General features: G+C 41.1%; 1 protein-coding gene across 2 annotated transcripts; it reads left to right on the forward strand.

The window, feature by feature from the left end:
- The first annotated feature begins 13,588 nt into the window (after positions 1-13,588).
- LOC125211517 (deoxyuridine 5'-triphosphate nucleotidohydrolase) lies at positions 13,589-16,246 on the forward strand. 2 transcript variants are annotated; one of them, XM_048111346.1, is made up of 5 exons: positions 13,589-13,750; positions 15,030-15,072; positions 15,440-15,564; positions 15,663-15,754; positions 15,829-16,246. In XM_048111346.1, the coding sequence occupies exons 3-5, from the start codon at positions 15,461-15,463 to the stop codon at positions 16,071-16,073; spliced, it is 441 nt and encodes a 146-aa protein (XP_047967303.1). In that variant the 5' UTR covers positions 13,589-13,750; positions 15,030-15,072; positions 15,440-15,460; the 3' UTR covers positions 16,074-16,246. The 2 variants fall into 2 exon arrangements, with proteins under 2 accessions (XP_047967303.1, XP_047967302.1); XM_048111345.1 differs by lacking the exon at positions 15,030-15,072 and having other exon boundaries at positions 13,590-13,750.
- The last annotated feature ends 397 nt before the right edge of the window (positions 16,247-16,643 follow it).

Genomic DNA, 16,643 nt, shown 5'->3' on the forward strand with positions numbered 1-16,643 from the left:
TCATTCAACTCAAAACACACTCCATATTAATTAACTACAACAATAAACCAAAACAAACCATCAATAATAAAAGCTGTCAAACTTACTACTCATATGACCTACTGAAAATAATTCAGAAGATATTACAGATCAGTTTTATACATTTCCAAGTAAAATCGTACATCTTCCCTATAATATTCTTTATAGCATCTCTCAAGTTCATAATCATCCAACACCAAAAGGATACCCAAAAAAATTAACTAAATCACTTTCACTATTCTCGGTTACTATTCACAGCAGATTACTATTCACAGCATATCTATTCTTACTCTAAAATTTCACAAAAAATGCTAAACATGCTTGGAAAAAAAATCATATAAATTCACATATTGCTAATTAAACATCTCTAAACATAATCATGTAATCAATTCATCTAATAATAATCATAATCATACAAAATAACAAAAAAAAAACCCAATTCTAGAGTAATAGTAAAAAAATCGCCACTATCTCACATTCTCAATAAAAACACTTTTCTTCCAATCAAACCCACAATTGCTAGCTTGGAAGATGATAGAATCAAAAGAAATGTCAGATTTACCTTGTCTCACAATAAAATCAAATTTTTGGAGGAGAAGCTTCAAGCTTGGATCATGCTTTAATGGAGGTTAGAGAAGTGGAGAAGAAGAAGCCATGAGCAAAGAGAGGAAGGTGAGCTGATGATGGCTAATCTCGCCGCCGGAGAGGCAATGGACGGCGGCTGACGGAAACGATGAGTGTGTGAGCCTAATAGTGTGTAGGGTATTCTAGAAGTGTCGATGGGTGGGTATTTAGAAAGTAGGATAGATATTTTATTTTTTATAATCATTTCAACACAATTCATACACTTACATACATTATTTAAAACACACACACACAAGCACAGAAAGGCATTAAACTATTGCTCTAAAATTCCTAATTTCATTTCAAGTTCTAATACTACTAATTTTACAGATAGATAAAAAAAAACAAACAATTAGACCTTATTAAATTTGCTAGGGCGCATCCTCCGTCTAAGTCGGACAACCTGGAAAATATTTGAAAATCAAAATCATCAATTAAAAACCATAAAAAAATATTAATTCAAAAATTATAAAATATTTTTGAAAAGATAAATTATTCTCTATAATATGGTTAATAAACTCAAAGATATGGGGTATTACAATCCCAAGTAGAGTTAAAGTGACTCCACTTTTCTAAAACCCAAGACACTTCTAACACTTTATTTTCTCCTTTAACTCACTTTCCAATCCTTTGATTATATATTTTTTTTCTTTCACAACCTTTCACACTTTTTCTTCTTTTCCCTTTTTTTTTCTTTTTCTTTCTTACATATCCCTTCCTTTCTTTTCATCAAGCACATATTTGGAATTTTTCTCAATTTCACAACTTGTACTTTCTTTACATTAAGCACACTACTTTTTATACTTTTACCTTATCTCTCCAATTCCTTTACAAAATAAGATAGTAAAAACTAACTAACCCAAGGAATTGTCCCCATTATGTTGGCTTCCAAAGAATAGGCTTAAAAGCTCAAAATTGGCTCCAAAGGGAAAAAATTTCAAATTTGAGAGAGTCAAAACTTTTGGATAAAAGTAGGCTAGAAAAGATGGCCTAACATCCTCCTAAATCAACTTAAACACTATGTAGACTTGGGCAAGACTAGGAGCAAGTTCTAGAAACAAATACATGAATGCAGATAAATCACACAAGAATGAAATTTAGGCTCAAATCCTCCCAATGTATAAAGCAAGATTCAAGGTGAACAAACAATTCACTAATTATGCACCTTTTCACCAAACCATCAAATCAAAACGTTAAGCCACACTTAAACATAGATGGAATGTAATATCATTGGCAACTCGGTCTAAAGTGTGTCCCTAAGTATGCGTGTTTTTAAGTTCTTCATGTTAAGTTCACGACATGGATTCAAGAAAATATTTTTAGAACACAAAATTCTCCTACGGGGTTTTGAAAAACAAAAACAAAAACTTTAAAACAAAAAGAAAACCCTAAAATAAAAACTTAAGCTCACGGTCCACCACTTCATCCCCCCAAACTTATTTACAACAAAGTGTAAAATAAGTTTGTAGAGTCGGTAGGGACGTGAGTGAATTACTGGAAAAAAAAACGTACCTTGAAAAATTTCGCGTCGAGGCCTGACGGGGCGAAAATAAAAAAAAACGTACCTTGAAAAATTTCGCGCTGGAAATTGCGCCCAGGTGGCGGCTCGCCGCGGCATGTCCGGCGGTCGCCGCGCAGCAACAGATCGTTCCAGCGAGCAGGTGGTGGACCGCCGCAGCACATGCAGCTGTCGCCACGAAGAGGTCAGACCCCGTGAAAAAATTTCAACGCACAAAAATTAAACTAAAACCAAAAATACTTAAAATTAAAATAAAAATTGTCAAAAACATAAAAAGAAATTGTCTTAAAATATCCAAAAACATGGTACAAATGCTCATTAAAGTCATTGAGCTTGACTTCTTCAATCTTGAGGAGGAGGAGGGAAACGGGCGTTGAGGTCGTCGAATGCACCAATAAGATAGGCGATGTCGCCACTCATTGTTTAGCGCTCTTGTCGAGCCTCGGCGGCCATCCTATGGAGCTCTTCAATTTCACGACGGCGATGCACGTCTTCTAACCTTTGTTGCTCCCAAAATTGTTGCTCCGCCGTGCACCAATCGCCTTGAGCCGTCCATCCTTGGCGGTTGTAGGCGTTCTCCCTTTGTTGCTCCGCCCAACGGGTGTCCCAAGTGTTGGACACATTTTGCATGTAGGAGTAAATATCTCTTAGTTGGGCCGAGGTGTTTGCTTGAAACTCATCCTCGGGGTTCGGCCTTCTGCGGCGGCGGTTTGCTCTAGTCCGGCGGCGATGGCCCTCTACTTCCTCCTCTTCTTCTTCTTGGCGACGTTGGGGCGGTGGTGGCGGCGATACTTGACTCTCTTGGGCGTGCGAGTGCTCCCCTTCTTCAGTGTAGTGATCAATAGCATCGAAGGCGGAGTCATCATCGGCCTCGAAGATGGGGATGCGAGCCGGTATATTCCTCTTCCTAAATTCCCCATTTATGGGGTTAGCCTCATTGGCTCTTCGGTGCGCCGGGGTGTCGAGCTTCCAATTGACCTGGTTTGCCCAAACATCGACCTTAGTCAACTGCGGGATGGGAACGGGGAAGTGATCCCCCGCCACTTGTAAGAAAAATCCTTGACCCCAATAATCGGCCGTTAACAACCCCACCGAAAAGAGCACCTCATAAGTGATAAAGCGCTCCCCACCATCTTCTGTCAAACCGACAAAAGAAACCTTCAAGTGCTCGGCGATCGCCGTGATCAAACCCTTACAACATATAATGCCTTCATCCTTCTTTGTGATCCGATCCACATAGATAGTGAAAAGGGTTCCATAATCGAATCCCTTCTTGTTGAGGAGGCACCATATCACATTCAACTCCGTTTGGGAGACACTCCCCCCATCGACCCTAGCAAACATAAGTTGGGTCATAGCTCGGTGGAGGTACCTCAAAACCGGGTTGCGGATCGAAGAAGACTTGGCATAACCCGCGGCGTGCTCGTGCTCATTCGTCATCGCACCCCAAATCTCATCAAAGTCATATTCATTGTCGGTCTCGGGGTTGGGATCGAAACAATGGAAGATTCCGCAAAGCTCCTCCATGGTAAGCGAGTGCTACCGGTTGCCTAGGCGGAAGTCGATGCTAAGCGGGATGTTTTGCCGGCGGTCCTTGGTGACCTTCAACGAGCTTAGGAACTCAAGAGTATACTTCCTAAAAGACGGCCACTTCCTCTCGAACATGTATCGAAGGCCGTTCCCGTCACCCACGTCACACAATGCCCAAAAGTCCTCCGCGATCCCCAAAGTTTGAAGAGGGTAATCGTGGGGGTACCTTGAGGGCGCCATCTCTCGCGCCAACAACTTCTTCCACATAGCCTTTGCTCGTCCGATGCAAGGATAATGCCATAGTTCTTCACATTTTCGGGCTTTCCCTTTGATCCCATTTTCCTATAAAAGAAAAATGCAATATTAAAAATGTATGCCAACAATGGGAAATCAAAGGTTCCCCCAAACTTGCACTCTTATAAGCATTACCAAAGAATATACATATAGGTGCAAGCTAGGTGGTCATATATTCCTAGATGGTAGCATGGAAACATGTAGAACAGAAACATCCAAACTAGGAAACAAAAACCATCCCCCAACGTGAATTCATCCCCCATGCAGAGACGTATCAACAATAAATCAATACATATCAATAATCTCTATGAAATACTCAAGTATTGCAATTCATGGAAGTAATAATAGCCTTACAATGCTATGAACATGATTGCAACATATGAACAAGTATAAACAAGAAGGAGTCACTATTCACAAAGCTTCAAACTATCACCAAAACACAATATCACCATGGAAATCCAAAAAGTAAGTATACACAATCATCCCACATCGTAAAATAAGAGTTTTCACTGAACAATTCATCAAAAACATGCCCAAATCCACGAAAGAAGTGAAGCAAAGCTCAGAAATTGAGTAAGGATTCATACCTTGTGTTGATTGAGAATTGGAGAAGAAGAACTCAAATTTTGGAGAGAATTTGAGAGAATGATAGTGTGGGTGTGTGAAATTGGTGATTTATAAAGGTGGGGGTTGTGTGCAAGGAAGGGATTTGAGAAGGAATGGGAAAAGGAATGGAAAACATACCTTTTAAAAGAATTTTCCCGTCTCTGGACTGCGTGCGTTGGTCGCCGCATGCTGCGTGGCGGGCCGCCGCACGGGGCGTTTAAAAACCGCACTTCCTGGCAGCCCGTCGCGGCCTATCCAGTGGTTCCTCCGGCCCGCCCTAAGCCTGCCCTAAGCCCAACCTATCCTGCACATGTGAAAACACGTGTGGCGACCACCGTGTTAAGTGCGGCGACCGCCACGCGTTAAATATATATATATTTTTTTAATAGAAAAATGAAAATAAAGAAAGAAAAGAACAAAACTAAAGAATTTGGGTTGTCTCCCAACAAGCGCTTTTATTTTTAGTCGTTAGCTCGACTTGAAGTAGCCCACTACTTGGGCGGATCAGCGACTCGAGTGCTGAAAATTGGCATTGGGAGCAACTTGGTCCCTAGCTTCTTCCACCACTTGTATTTCCCCTTATTGGTTTTGATAACATATATCTCGGGGTCCTCTTTGGGTGCTTTCTTCCTCTTTTGTTTCTTATTCTGCGGGATAGAGGTAGAGGAGTTAGTATCGTCCTTTTTAGGGGAACGTGTTACCTCGTTGACAATGTAAATAGTGGAGGTAGTAGGATCCTCTACTTCAAAGGGGTCTTGGGGTTTGGTCAAATCTGTGACCATGATTGCCCTACGCTGCCGTTCCATTTTCGCCCGCTTTGCTTCCTCAGACTTGAGCATCTCGCTCTCGATCTCGCATAGGGCCTTGTCAACCTTTCCCTCTCCAATCCGGCATCGGATAATGAATTGGCCCGGATCTCTCTGTTTCACTGCCTTTTCCTTTTGGATGATCTCGCTGCAATGATGCGGTAGCTTAAGGTCGGTTTTTGTTGGCTTTCTCTTCCTCATCACCGCCTCCCTTAGTAGCTTTGCATACTTAGGTATCTCCTGCAACGATTCAACTAGAGGAATGTTAGTATGAACTTTACAACACATGTTCAAAAAATGTTTGAACTGCTCTTCGAGCTTAAACTTCCTCTTTGGTTGGAAAGGTAGCACAATCCCATTGTGCCGCACGAGTCCTTGCTGAGTGGGTGCTTCTGCCTTGTCTGTGGCGGCCCACCGCGGGGTGTGCGGCGGTCCGCTGACGGCTGGGTAGACTCCAATCGGTACTTCAGCAGCAGGCCGCTGCAGCAGTTGTGGCGGCCCGCGGGCGACTGGGCAGTCCCCAGTTTTCTGCTTTGCCACCCACTTCTTGTTGATGTCATCCACTCGTGCGGCTGCCTTTGCCCTGTCCTCATCCAACTTCTTTTGGATTTGCTCCATTTGAGTGTTGATGTTGGCTATGGCAGTTGAGATCGTGTTCATTCCTTGATCGAGGTTGTTTATTCTAGCTTCTACCACTCCGATCTTGGTGTCATTAACTTTCCTATCTTGTGTGATTACTTCCAAGATCCTTGTGATTCCTTGGTCATACTTCTCCTCCTTCTTGGTTGTTTCAACTACTCCTCCTTTACCAACGTTAAATCTTGTGGGGGGTTGCAAGTAATTATTGTTAGAATAAGAGAGATTAGGATGAGGTCGGTTTCCATTAAAATTATTGAAATTACCGCCCCTCTGATTAGGGAGATAATTGTTATTGTAGTTTCTGTTGGAACCGCCTCCTTGCATGTAGTTGATCTCTTCCACTATCGGGGCAGGAGTTTCGGGTTTAGAGACCGCTATGATGGAGGTCGGTGGAATCGGATCCTCCTTCCTTGATGTATCCATTTGGTCCACCCTAACTCTGAGTTCGGCCAATTCCTTCGCAAAAGAACTTTCCTCGGCCTCTTCAATTGCAGCTATCCTCTTCATGCTATGCCTTTCTTTCGACCACCCCCTGCTGTTGGTGGCGAATTCCCCTATTACCGCCATGGCTTCTTCACTCGACTTTCTTAAGAATCCTCCATTTGCACCTGAATCAAGCATAACACAAATCTTCTCGTTAAATCCATTATAGAGGATTCCTACCTGATGATCCACGGTGAAACCATGGTTAGGGCACTTTCGGAGAAGAGCTTTGAAGCGAGCAAACGCCTCCTAGAGGGACTCGTCATGGCCTTGGATGAATTGGAAGATCTCGCTTTTGAGCTTCAAGATTGTGCTTGGCGGATAGTACTTGTCGAGGAAGGCAGCTACAATGTCATTCCATGCGGAGACCTTTTCTATGGGCATGCATTCAAACTACTCTTTAGCAGAATCAGTTAATGAAAAGGGGAAGAGTCTTACCCATACGGCATCGTCATCGACACCGTTTAACTTGAGAGTGTTTGAGATCTCCACAAATTTAGAGCGATGGCGATTGGCATCCTCTGTAGCCCTACCTGCAAAAGGAGTTTGCTCGACCCTTTGGATAAAGGGCATGCGTAACTCGAAATTGTTAGCATCAATACGAGGTCCTTCGGGAAAAGTAATCATATTCCCATGATTGAACATGTTCATCACGAGTTGTATTTCATTGTTCTTCTTTTCCAAAGCCTCGCGGGCTGCCCTTTCCGCATCTCTCTCGTCCATCAGCAGCTTCACCATTTCTTGCAGCTTCTCGATGTCTGTTCGGTCACCCATTGTTCCTGATCCTTTTCACTTCTTATTTTCCTACGAGTTCTTTCAAGTTCTAAATCGAACGGTTCTAGGCTGTCCTTCCCAGAGCGCGTTCACATACAAAACCTGCAAAAATAAAAAACAAAAACAAATTAAAAAATAAAAATAAAAACTAAAAGCAATTAAATTCCAAAGTAGTAAAATTATGCATTTGAAGATATCACTCCAAAGTGAATTGTCTTCCCTGGCAACGGCGCCAAAAACTTGATGCACTATTTTTTAGCACTAAATAAACCTGCAAGTATATAGAGTATATATAGTATAGCCAAAGGTCAGTACCGGATATCGAACATGGGGAAGACAAACACAAAGTGTCTATCCTCTACTAAGAGTCAATTACTATCTGGAAAAGCAGTGGGTTTTGGAAAACTTTTGAAAACTAAAAACAATAAAAAGCATATAACAACTAAATAAGAATAAAACACGGAGATAATCGATAGAGATAAGGGAATTCCAGGGATGTGCGTTCACAGTTATGGTTATACAAGTTTCAAACTACAATACCCTAGCACAGTTTATACTTTGAAAGGACAAGTCACCTAGCTTATGCTCATGCGATGCAAACGTTGATTACAACATTATGGTTGTCAATCCTAACACGTAACTCCAAAAAGCTCCTAAGACCCTTGAAAAGTCCCCACTCTCAATTAACAGCGTCGTTTTAAGGGAAGCTAACTGTAGCGTCTACTTAGTGAATCTAACTCGCTAGAACTCTGTCACAGTTATGAAGCAAGCTATATTAAATCGTACACGATTGTGTCACTCAATCATGTAGCATCAGAACTACTTAGGGAAGAAACAAAGTAAAAACAAAACGGATATTAAATAAAAAAAGGCATTGTATAACCAAAGTCGTTACTAACACATCCCTAGAATCCTATGAGTTTAGTTACACATGATGAAATAAGCTAAACACATAGATTGAAGGGAAGACAATTTGAACATAAAACTAAAGCAAATAAAACCCATAGGTTGAATCCTTGTTGTTCTTGATGTTCTTGAAATCCTTCTCCAACTCCTTGCACAAGTGAAGTACTCTAGCTCTTGATCTCTATGAATATTTTTCAAGTAGAAGCTCCCTCTATTTGATGAAGCTTGAGGTCTTATTTATAGGGGAAAGCCAATCCTTGTTGTAGAAGGAAAAGATCTCCAAAATATGGTAAATCTTGGAGCAAATCTAGGGCATCTCGGATTCGCCGCCTTTCTCCGGCGGGCCGCCGCACCTTGGGCGGCGGTCGCCGTGTTGGAGTCCAGAGAGTCTGTTCCCTCGGCGGCGGACCGCCGCACGACTTCCGGCGGTCGCCGGGCGAGACTTCTCTTCCAAGCGTATTTTTTCCGAGGCGGACCGCTGCATTGATCTGCCCGCCGGACACCGACCGCCGCGGATACGCCGTCTCGACTCAGATTTCCGGACTTTGCGTTTTGGCTCCCTTTTTCGGCTCAATTATGTACGTTTCTCACAAAACACGTCAAAATACCAAAATAGACAAAATATGCAAATAATGGACGTGTAGAGTGACTTTGACATTAAAAACGGACCAAATAACGGTCTTAAAATAGTGCAAAATCCAAGCGTATCAAGGGTCCCACTCGATCTTTGGTATTCCACTTGTGTTGGAGCCAACCCTGGAAGACTTCGATCTAAAGAGGGAAATGAAGGTTAATGTCCCTATTTGGATCAAAATCCCTAATCTCTCGTTGACCCTATGGAATAAGTCGATAATTGAAAAGATTACCACATCTGTTGGAACCCCGGTGATGGTGGATGAATGCACTATACTGAGGGAAACACTCGATAGCGCCAGAGTCCAAGTCATCATTAACGTGTTGGATGAGCCTCGAAAAAACGTTGAAATCATCTTACCGGGAGGAGAGAAATTTACTCAGGAATTTGTGTATGAATCTCTCCCCAAGTATTGTCGAACGTGCCAAGAATTTGGCCACTACGGTGTGGGTTGTCTGGGTCCCGAGGAGAGAGAAAGAATTAGGCGTGCTAACCTTAGCCGCTACAAATCAAAGGGACGTGATCCTTCAAGGACCCGCGACCCTTCAAGAGGAAGGGACCCTTCACGTGGCCGAGATAAGTCTGTTACTGGCTCTACAAATAGCAAGCCAATGCCTAAGCAAAACGTCCCTGTTCAGGACAACGCTAGGCCGAAAAAGGCGGACCCGAGAGCCGCGCAGATTGACCCTAAAGTCTGGTAGCCATCTGAGAAATTCAAGGGAAATGGTGTGAGAAAAGATCAGACAAAGCCCCATGTTGCTACGTCTAACCAATTTGAAGCCCTTGAACTGGAAAATGCTCCCAATGAAGAGCATATAGCCCCTCAGCTCAAGCCTCGGCAAGAGTTATCAGAAGCGAAGTATCCCATACATGATACAACTCGTACCCCAAAGGCATCAGTCTTGGACCGTATTAGCTTAGAAAATAAGCAAAAGGATGGAGGGAAAAAGTCTAAGTCTGGGCAAAGAACTGAAGAGGCAGCCCAAGACCTTGAGAGGGCTGGTTACACAGATGTTGCCCATGAACTTATGATGGCAGGATACACGAATGTCCAAGACAAACCCCACCCTCGTTCCCCGCACACGAGGACAAGGTAGTGCCCTTGCCCTTGCCCTTGCCCTTGCCCTTGCCCTTGCCCTTGCCCTGCTTCTGCATCCTCCTGAGTGGGAGACTCCCTGATCGGAGATTGCCCCAACTCCTCAAAAGAAAAAGTCTCGATGCCGATGAACTGAGTCTCCAGAGGAGTACTCTGGGTGAAATCACTAGACAATAAATCCATATAGGGGTGATAAACATTGTCCCCAGGTGATTGGGGAACCCCCTGCCTACTCCCTCGCCACGGTAGGGGTCCCTGCATCATCCCGGGCATTTGGGGCATCCCTGGCATCACGGCACTCATCTCCGGCATTTGGGGCATCATCCCACCCATCTATGCACACCAAGGGGGGTACATATTGTAGTAACCGGGCATCATCCCCGCCATTTGGGGTTGCTGCATCATCGGCGCCATTTCGGGCATCATCCCGGACATCGGTGCACTTCCGCCCGCATTTCCCCCAACTCTAACGGGAAAAGTCGGCGTTTGTGACTCGCTCGTAGCGGGGGAATCACTATCGTGGTGCTCCATTTATCTTTAAAAGAAATGAAAGTAGAGAGAAACTTGTTATAACAAGTGGTGCGAATGAAATGAAATTAAACAAGCCATATATATAGAGTTTCTTTTTTTAAAAAATTAAAAATCGGGACGTCCGTTGGTGACGTCCATCGGTCCGATGCAATGGCGGACTTCACGACAGACGTCGTTGGAATGCCGCGAAACTCCGGTGTCCGCAAGCGATGTCTGCGTCCGCTTCCTTGCTGCCTAATGGCGAACGTCCCGCGCGGACGTCCGACACGCTGGTCCGACGTCCGCCAGGACGGCCGCCGTTGCTGATGCTCTTTGGCTTCTTCAAATTCCAACTTTTTTGGGTAGATAGTTACTGTAATTGCAGCTTTTCTTGGTTGGGCCATTTTCTAAACAATGTGTCTGTTACTACCTGAAGGGAGGTTAGACAATGGAATCATTCGTTAAACTGAATTCAAGTGTTTATGAACTAGAACGTATATTTCATAGTTCAATTGGCTAGCATATTGTTTGTTACCAAAAGATAGCCTTCATTCCAAGGGCATGATTTCTTTCTCTAACAGACTACATGGCTCCTCGTCATAACCTCTTTCACTTTCGCAATATCATCCATCTTGAACTAAATTAAACCATTGAAAAATTATTTTCATCAGCTATAAAAAATTCGTTGTAACTCAACCAAGAATTCAATATGTTTTTCTTTTTTTTCATCTTTCTATTGATATGAGAGGTGTTTATGCTACACAAAAAGACCATTATCTGATTGTCATACGCAACGCATCCCACGGTCCCACCAAAACCCTTTGCACAGCTATTTCACTCCCGACAAGTTTATTTGAAGCAGTTGGCGGCACTGGCGGATGCAAATAAGAATAAAGGGGTATGAGTGTACCCCAAAAGATGCAAGTAGCCTAATGGCAAGATGCTCTATTTTCACAGTGGCCACCAGGCTTTGAAACCTTTGTGTTTTTAGCTATTTTTACTCAGTTAGAGGCATATTGCATGATACCTAACTCATGTTTGCTAAATATAATTATTTACTTTATTTTCTCATTTGTTTTATACTCCACAACAAAGCATGTATGGTTGTAATAATCTTTATTATTTATGGTTTTCAATTATACTCATCATACTATTTAAGATTATATAGAAAACAAGATGTGCTTTGTTTTAATTTAAATATTTAAAACGTACTCCAAACTAAAATAAACTCTTTGTTATATAAATATTTAATACTCTCTCCGTCCCACATTTATAGTCACATTTAGTTATGACACGAGTTTTAAGAAATTGGTAGAGTGTGTAATTAATGAAGTGTGATGGTGGAGTGTGTAATAAATGAAGTGAGATGGAAGAGTGAGATGATGGAGTGTGTAATAAATTAAATGAGTTGGTTGAAGGTGGGTCCCTTGTTGACTTTTTGGTTTTTTATTTTTGTTTTGGTTTATTTTTGTGTTGATAATGTCATTTGGGTGTAATTTTAGTGAATAATGGGGTAAAATTTTATGTCCAAATATGGAAAATTCTACATGTGACTATAAATATGGGACGGACTTTTATGGCAAAATGTGACTATAAAACGGGGACAGAGGGAGTAACTTATAATTTTTTATAGTTATAAGTTTTCTAATAATAATGCCTAAATAAACACAACGAAGGGGACTCATTGCAAAAAAAAATATTGAGATAACCAAGGAAAAAAGATCGATTGAATTTTAAATTTTTAAGTCAAATAATTCTTTATCGTACCCCCAATATGAAATTCTTGGATTCGCTACTGGTTGGCGGCCATTAACAGGCATTGTCCAGTGAGATGTTGTTGGTTCCAACACTACGTTCGCTAGACAGGCGACGATTTCATTTCGTGGTTCTTTTTTTTTCTAGCATGGAATCGGCAACTTGTAATTGGCGTGGGTTATAATTTAACTGGAATGTAATTGTAGGGACTTTCAATTGTTTGCTTTATATGCTCTAGTTAAAGTTGTTCGGTGGAGAAGCGAATTGACTCAATTACATGAGCATTTTTATCTGAATTTAATTGCTGAAGAAAGAGTCATACTTGGTAGTAATTTTAATTTTTTTACGGAGTATATAGTTTCTAGTATTATGTTTTCTTCTAGCGGCGGACCCAGGGGCAGAAGTGGGCGATTGCCCCTCGGCGACCAGTTTCCATGGGGCTGGACGTAAATTTTTCATGATCGCCCTCTCTCTGTTTGCTTCCGACGTCACTCCGAGTAAAAAATATTCCCTTCGTCCCATTAAAAATGCAATGTTTACTTTTGCACAATTGTTCTGAAAAAATTATAATAAATAACTAAAGTGGTGAAAAAATAAAGTAAGAGAGATAACAATGTAGAGGAGAGTCTCCTTTATATTATTCTTCTTTTTACTTTATTTTAATTATTTTTTATTATTTTTTTAAAATATGTGTGAAAAAATAAACGTTTCATTTCTAATGGGACGGAGGAAATAAATCTCGTTATGCTTTTTCTTTATTATGTCGACTTGTTGCATATTAAATTATAAACCCAACACTATAAAGCCCAAATTAGGGGTGGTAAATCGTGCGTGTTATGTCGTTATCGTGTCGGTAAATCGTGCGTGTTGTGTCGTTATCGTGTCGACACGATAACGACACGACACGATAACAACAAACACGAACACGAACACGAACACGAACACGAACCGCCACCCTCAGACACGCGACACGAACCCATTAATGACACGAACCATTCGAGTCAACACGACACGATAACAACACATATATGACACAACACGATAACAACACTATAATAATAATATTATAATATATTAATATTATTTCTAATATGAAAATTTTAATTTTAATTTTAAATTTTAAAATTTAAAATTTTTAAAATAAATAAAAATAAAATTAATGTTATATATATACTTAACGTGTAACACGAACACGACACGAACACGACACGAAATTTTCGTGTGGTTATTGTGTCGACACGATAAGGACACGAACCCAATAAGCTTTGACACATACCCATTAATTTTGTGCGGGTTCGTGTCGTGTTATTGTCGTGCCAAAAAATCGTCAGCCCTAGCCCAAATTGCCAATGGAAGTAAGTCAATGCATGAGCGAAAAATAGAGTGCATTTTGCAAATAGATTACAGACTACTAGCCCTATGCATCGGACCCTAACCAAATCAGAATTGAACCTCTCCACTCTCACTCACTCGCCCAATCTATCTTCTTCTGCTGCCCCGTTTAACGCCTGAACGGACGGTGACCCACTCCGCCGCAGCCGCTTAAATCCTAAAAGGTAACTTCTCAATTCTTCTCTTCCCCATTTGCTGAATTATCGTGGTCTGTGGCAATTGTTGTCAAAGATAGAGTTGGGATGAAAGAAATTATTTGTGGTGAATTAGGATAAAGATGGAGTTAGGATTCCGGAATTGGGATGATTGGCAATGGTATTCATTTAAATAGAAAGGAAATGGTGTGGTGTCGTGGGGTTCCATTTAAGTATTTTTATTTGCTTAATTATTGAATTTGTGTGGCTTGAAGTCTCAAAGTCTTTATATTCATGCCGACATTGCTATGTAACTGCACTTAGCAGTCTCAAAATCTTTTGCCTTTTGTGGTTGGCTTGAAATCTTTAATGTTCATGTTTATTACTGTATTGTTGTGGCTCCAATTGTGGTTTGTTGTAGATGATTCTTGTGAATGCAATTTAAATTGTTTTTAGGCGATTGTGTCAAAATTTTGACTCAGATCTAATCTCTACTTGTTTCGTTTGTGGAACAAGTTATTTTTCAATGATTTTATGTTTTTCTTGTCTTTAAGCGTGGACAATTTTTTGAGAAAGGGAAATTAAATAACTGTATATTTTGCAGGATTTTGTGTATTTTAACTGAGACGTGTTATTAGGTTAGTTTGTAGAGCCAGTAGTTTAGTTAATTAGTTTTAGACATAAATAGCTTAGGTTTGTGCCCAGCTTTAAGGACTGAAGATTGTCGTCTTGATTGCTTGATATGCTTAGTATGTTCAAGTCACAGTATTCAATTTCTAGTTCTTTTTGGATGTTTGGCATAGACTTTATGATTGAAAGATCTAACTAATTCGCTCCGGGCCTCAGTGGGCCGAGATGGGCTTTGATGGCCTAACATGGACCTATTTTATCTACCAAACAGCCAAATTACCCGTATAACTCATATATCTTGGTCTTATCTAGGCTGCCAACAAGCACTTCGAAAATACCTTCTCATTGATCCACATTTTTTTTAGTCCACTCCAGATGATTGATAAGATTTGTCCAAGGTAATAGAGTATGCTATTATGTCTTAGAAATGAAGTATGTTCTCTCAATGGTTTTAGTTTTTGGGCTTGTAGCTTGTCAAACAAAGAGTAATGGTGTTACTGGTTTGTGACCATATGGCCATGTTGATGAAGCATAACTCTGGTTTGTAACCATATGAATATGGCCATGAAGATAAATAACATGCGTCTGATAATTGATTGATGGTAGTTCATAATTCATCTATAATAAGTTAATAACTCTAGTTGTATAATGTGGTTGACTTTGAGAGTCTGTTGTACAGTTTTGAAGAGTTGGGCACATTTCTTGGTATTGCTTCTCAAAAGGTTCTCTTCTATCTTCAACCAAAAATGACGCCACTACTTTGTTGAATTAGAGATCTAAAGGAATAGGCAAATTCCTTTCATATCTCAATTTGTTGACTGTGACATTTTATCTTGTCTGCTTCATCCTGAGTGTTTTTTCTGCATTTAGTTCTATTTTTAATATCATATGCTTAGGGAAAAATAGTGACTTGCTAAGCCTAAATTCTACCACATTGAAATCAACCGGTTTTGCAACACTCAAGCCATAACTAATTTATACCTTTTCTTAATTTCACAGTTCACATCCCTATGTTTCTCTAAATCTTGCTAAAGGGTTGGAGAATTTATAGCAATAGTAGTATTTACTAAAGCTTCAATCTTTTTGCAGGGTGAGAAAATAGCTTCTAGAATGATCCAGGAAGTTGTGCCGTTTCTCCGAGTGAAAAGACTCTCAGAGAAAGCCATTTTGCCATCTAGGGGTTCCCCTCTTTCAGCTGGCTACGATCTCTCTAGGTTTGTATATATTCATATAGTTCCTTTTCCCCACGAACCAGTTTCCTGTTTTTCCTTCCCCTGTTTCCAGAATCTTATATTGTCCATGAATTCAATAGTGCCGTGGAGACGAAGGTTCCAGCTAGAGGAAAAGCTCTGGTGCCAACGGATCTCAGCATCGCTGTTCCTGAAGGAACGTATGCTCGAATTGGTAATTTTGAACATATTTTTTGTGTTTCTTCAATGAAAAAATGCACAACTGTAAGAAGATTTTCTTAACTGCAGCACCGAGGTCTGGGCTGGCGTGGAAGCACTCGATCGATGTGGGGGCGGGAGTGGTGGATGCTGACTACCGGGGGCCGGTTGGGGTGATCCTTTTTAACCATTCCGATGTTGACTTTGAAGTGAAGGCCGGAGATAGAATCGCACAGTTGATCATCGAGCAGATTGTGACCCCGGAAGTGGCTGAGGTTGATGATCTTGATTCCACGGCTCGCGGCTCCGGTGGGTTTGGATCTACTGGTGTCTAAGAACTTGATGTTTCTCGTCATTGGTAAGTTATTATGGTAGATAATGGTGAAGGATGATACAATTGAAATATCGGATTTGGGATTTCTGTCCTGGTTCAGTCTATTTGGTGTAAGCAATTTCGGCCGTCCTCGTATTAACATGGAAATTGAGTTACTATTAGTTGTTTCACTGAGCCAGAGATCCCACAATCTTAATTTGTATCTTCTGTCTAGCTGCATTTCATCAACTGAATATCATCTTTGCATCAAAACCACTTTTTTGTAGTTGTGAGATTAGGTTTTAGGGTCCAGTGAAAACAAGAAAGCCTTCAAGATGGGGTTTATGATGCATCCTTGAATTTAAAGAGAGAAAGCTCATCGAGAGCTGCTCCAAATCGGTCGGTTCAAAAAATGTGTCTCTCCACAATCATCTCCAGCATCGATCTTTTGAAGTCTTGGTAGGGATCAGCTGACAAAATTCTCATTCACCTGCATATGCTCTAGCTTTTCCGTCTGCTCAGCTATGTTGCTGTCTTTCCAATCTTTCGAACCATAACGTTTGGACCTGCGTGTTCGCCTCCCAGATTTCTC

This window comes from Salvia hispanica, chromosome 3 (genome assembly GCF_023119035.1).
Source record: "Salvia hispanica cultivar TCC Black 2014 chromosome 3, UniMelb_Shisp_WGS_1.0, whole genome shotgun sequence".
NCBI lineage: Eukaryota > Viridiplantae > Streptophyta > Magnoliopsida > Lamiales > Lamiaceae > Salvia > Salvia hispanica.

Excerpts from the sequence above, each read along its gene's own strand:
- LOC125211517 (XM_048111346.1), top strand. The coding sequence starts at position 15,461 with ATGATCCAGGAAGTTGTGCCGTTTCTCCGAGTGAAAAGACTCTCAGAG. Across the intron at positions 15,565-15,662 it reads GCTGGCTACGATCTCTCTAG|TGCCGTGGAGACGAAGGTTC; the intron begins GTTTGTATATAT and ends TGAATTCAATAG. Across the intron at positions 15,755-15,828 it reads AGGAACGTATGCTCGAATTG|CACCGAGGTCTGGGCTGGCG; the intron begins GTAATTTTGAAC and ends TCTTAACTGCAG.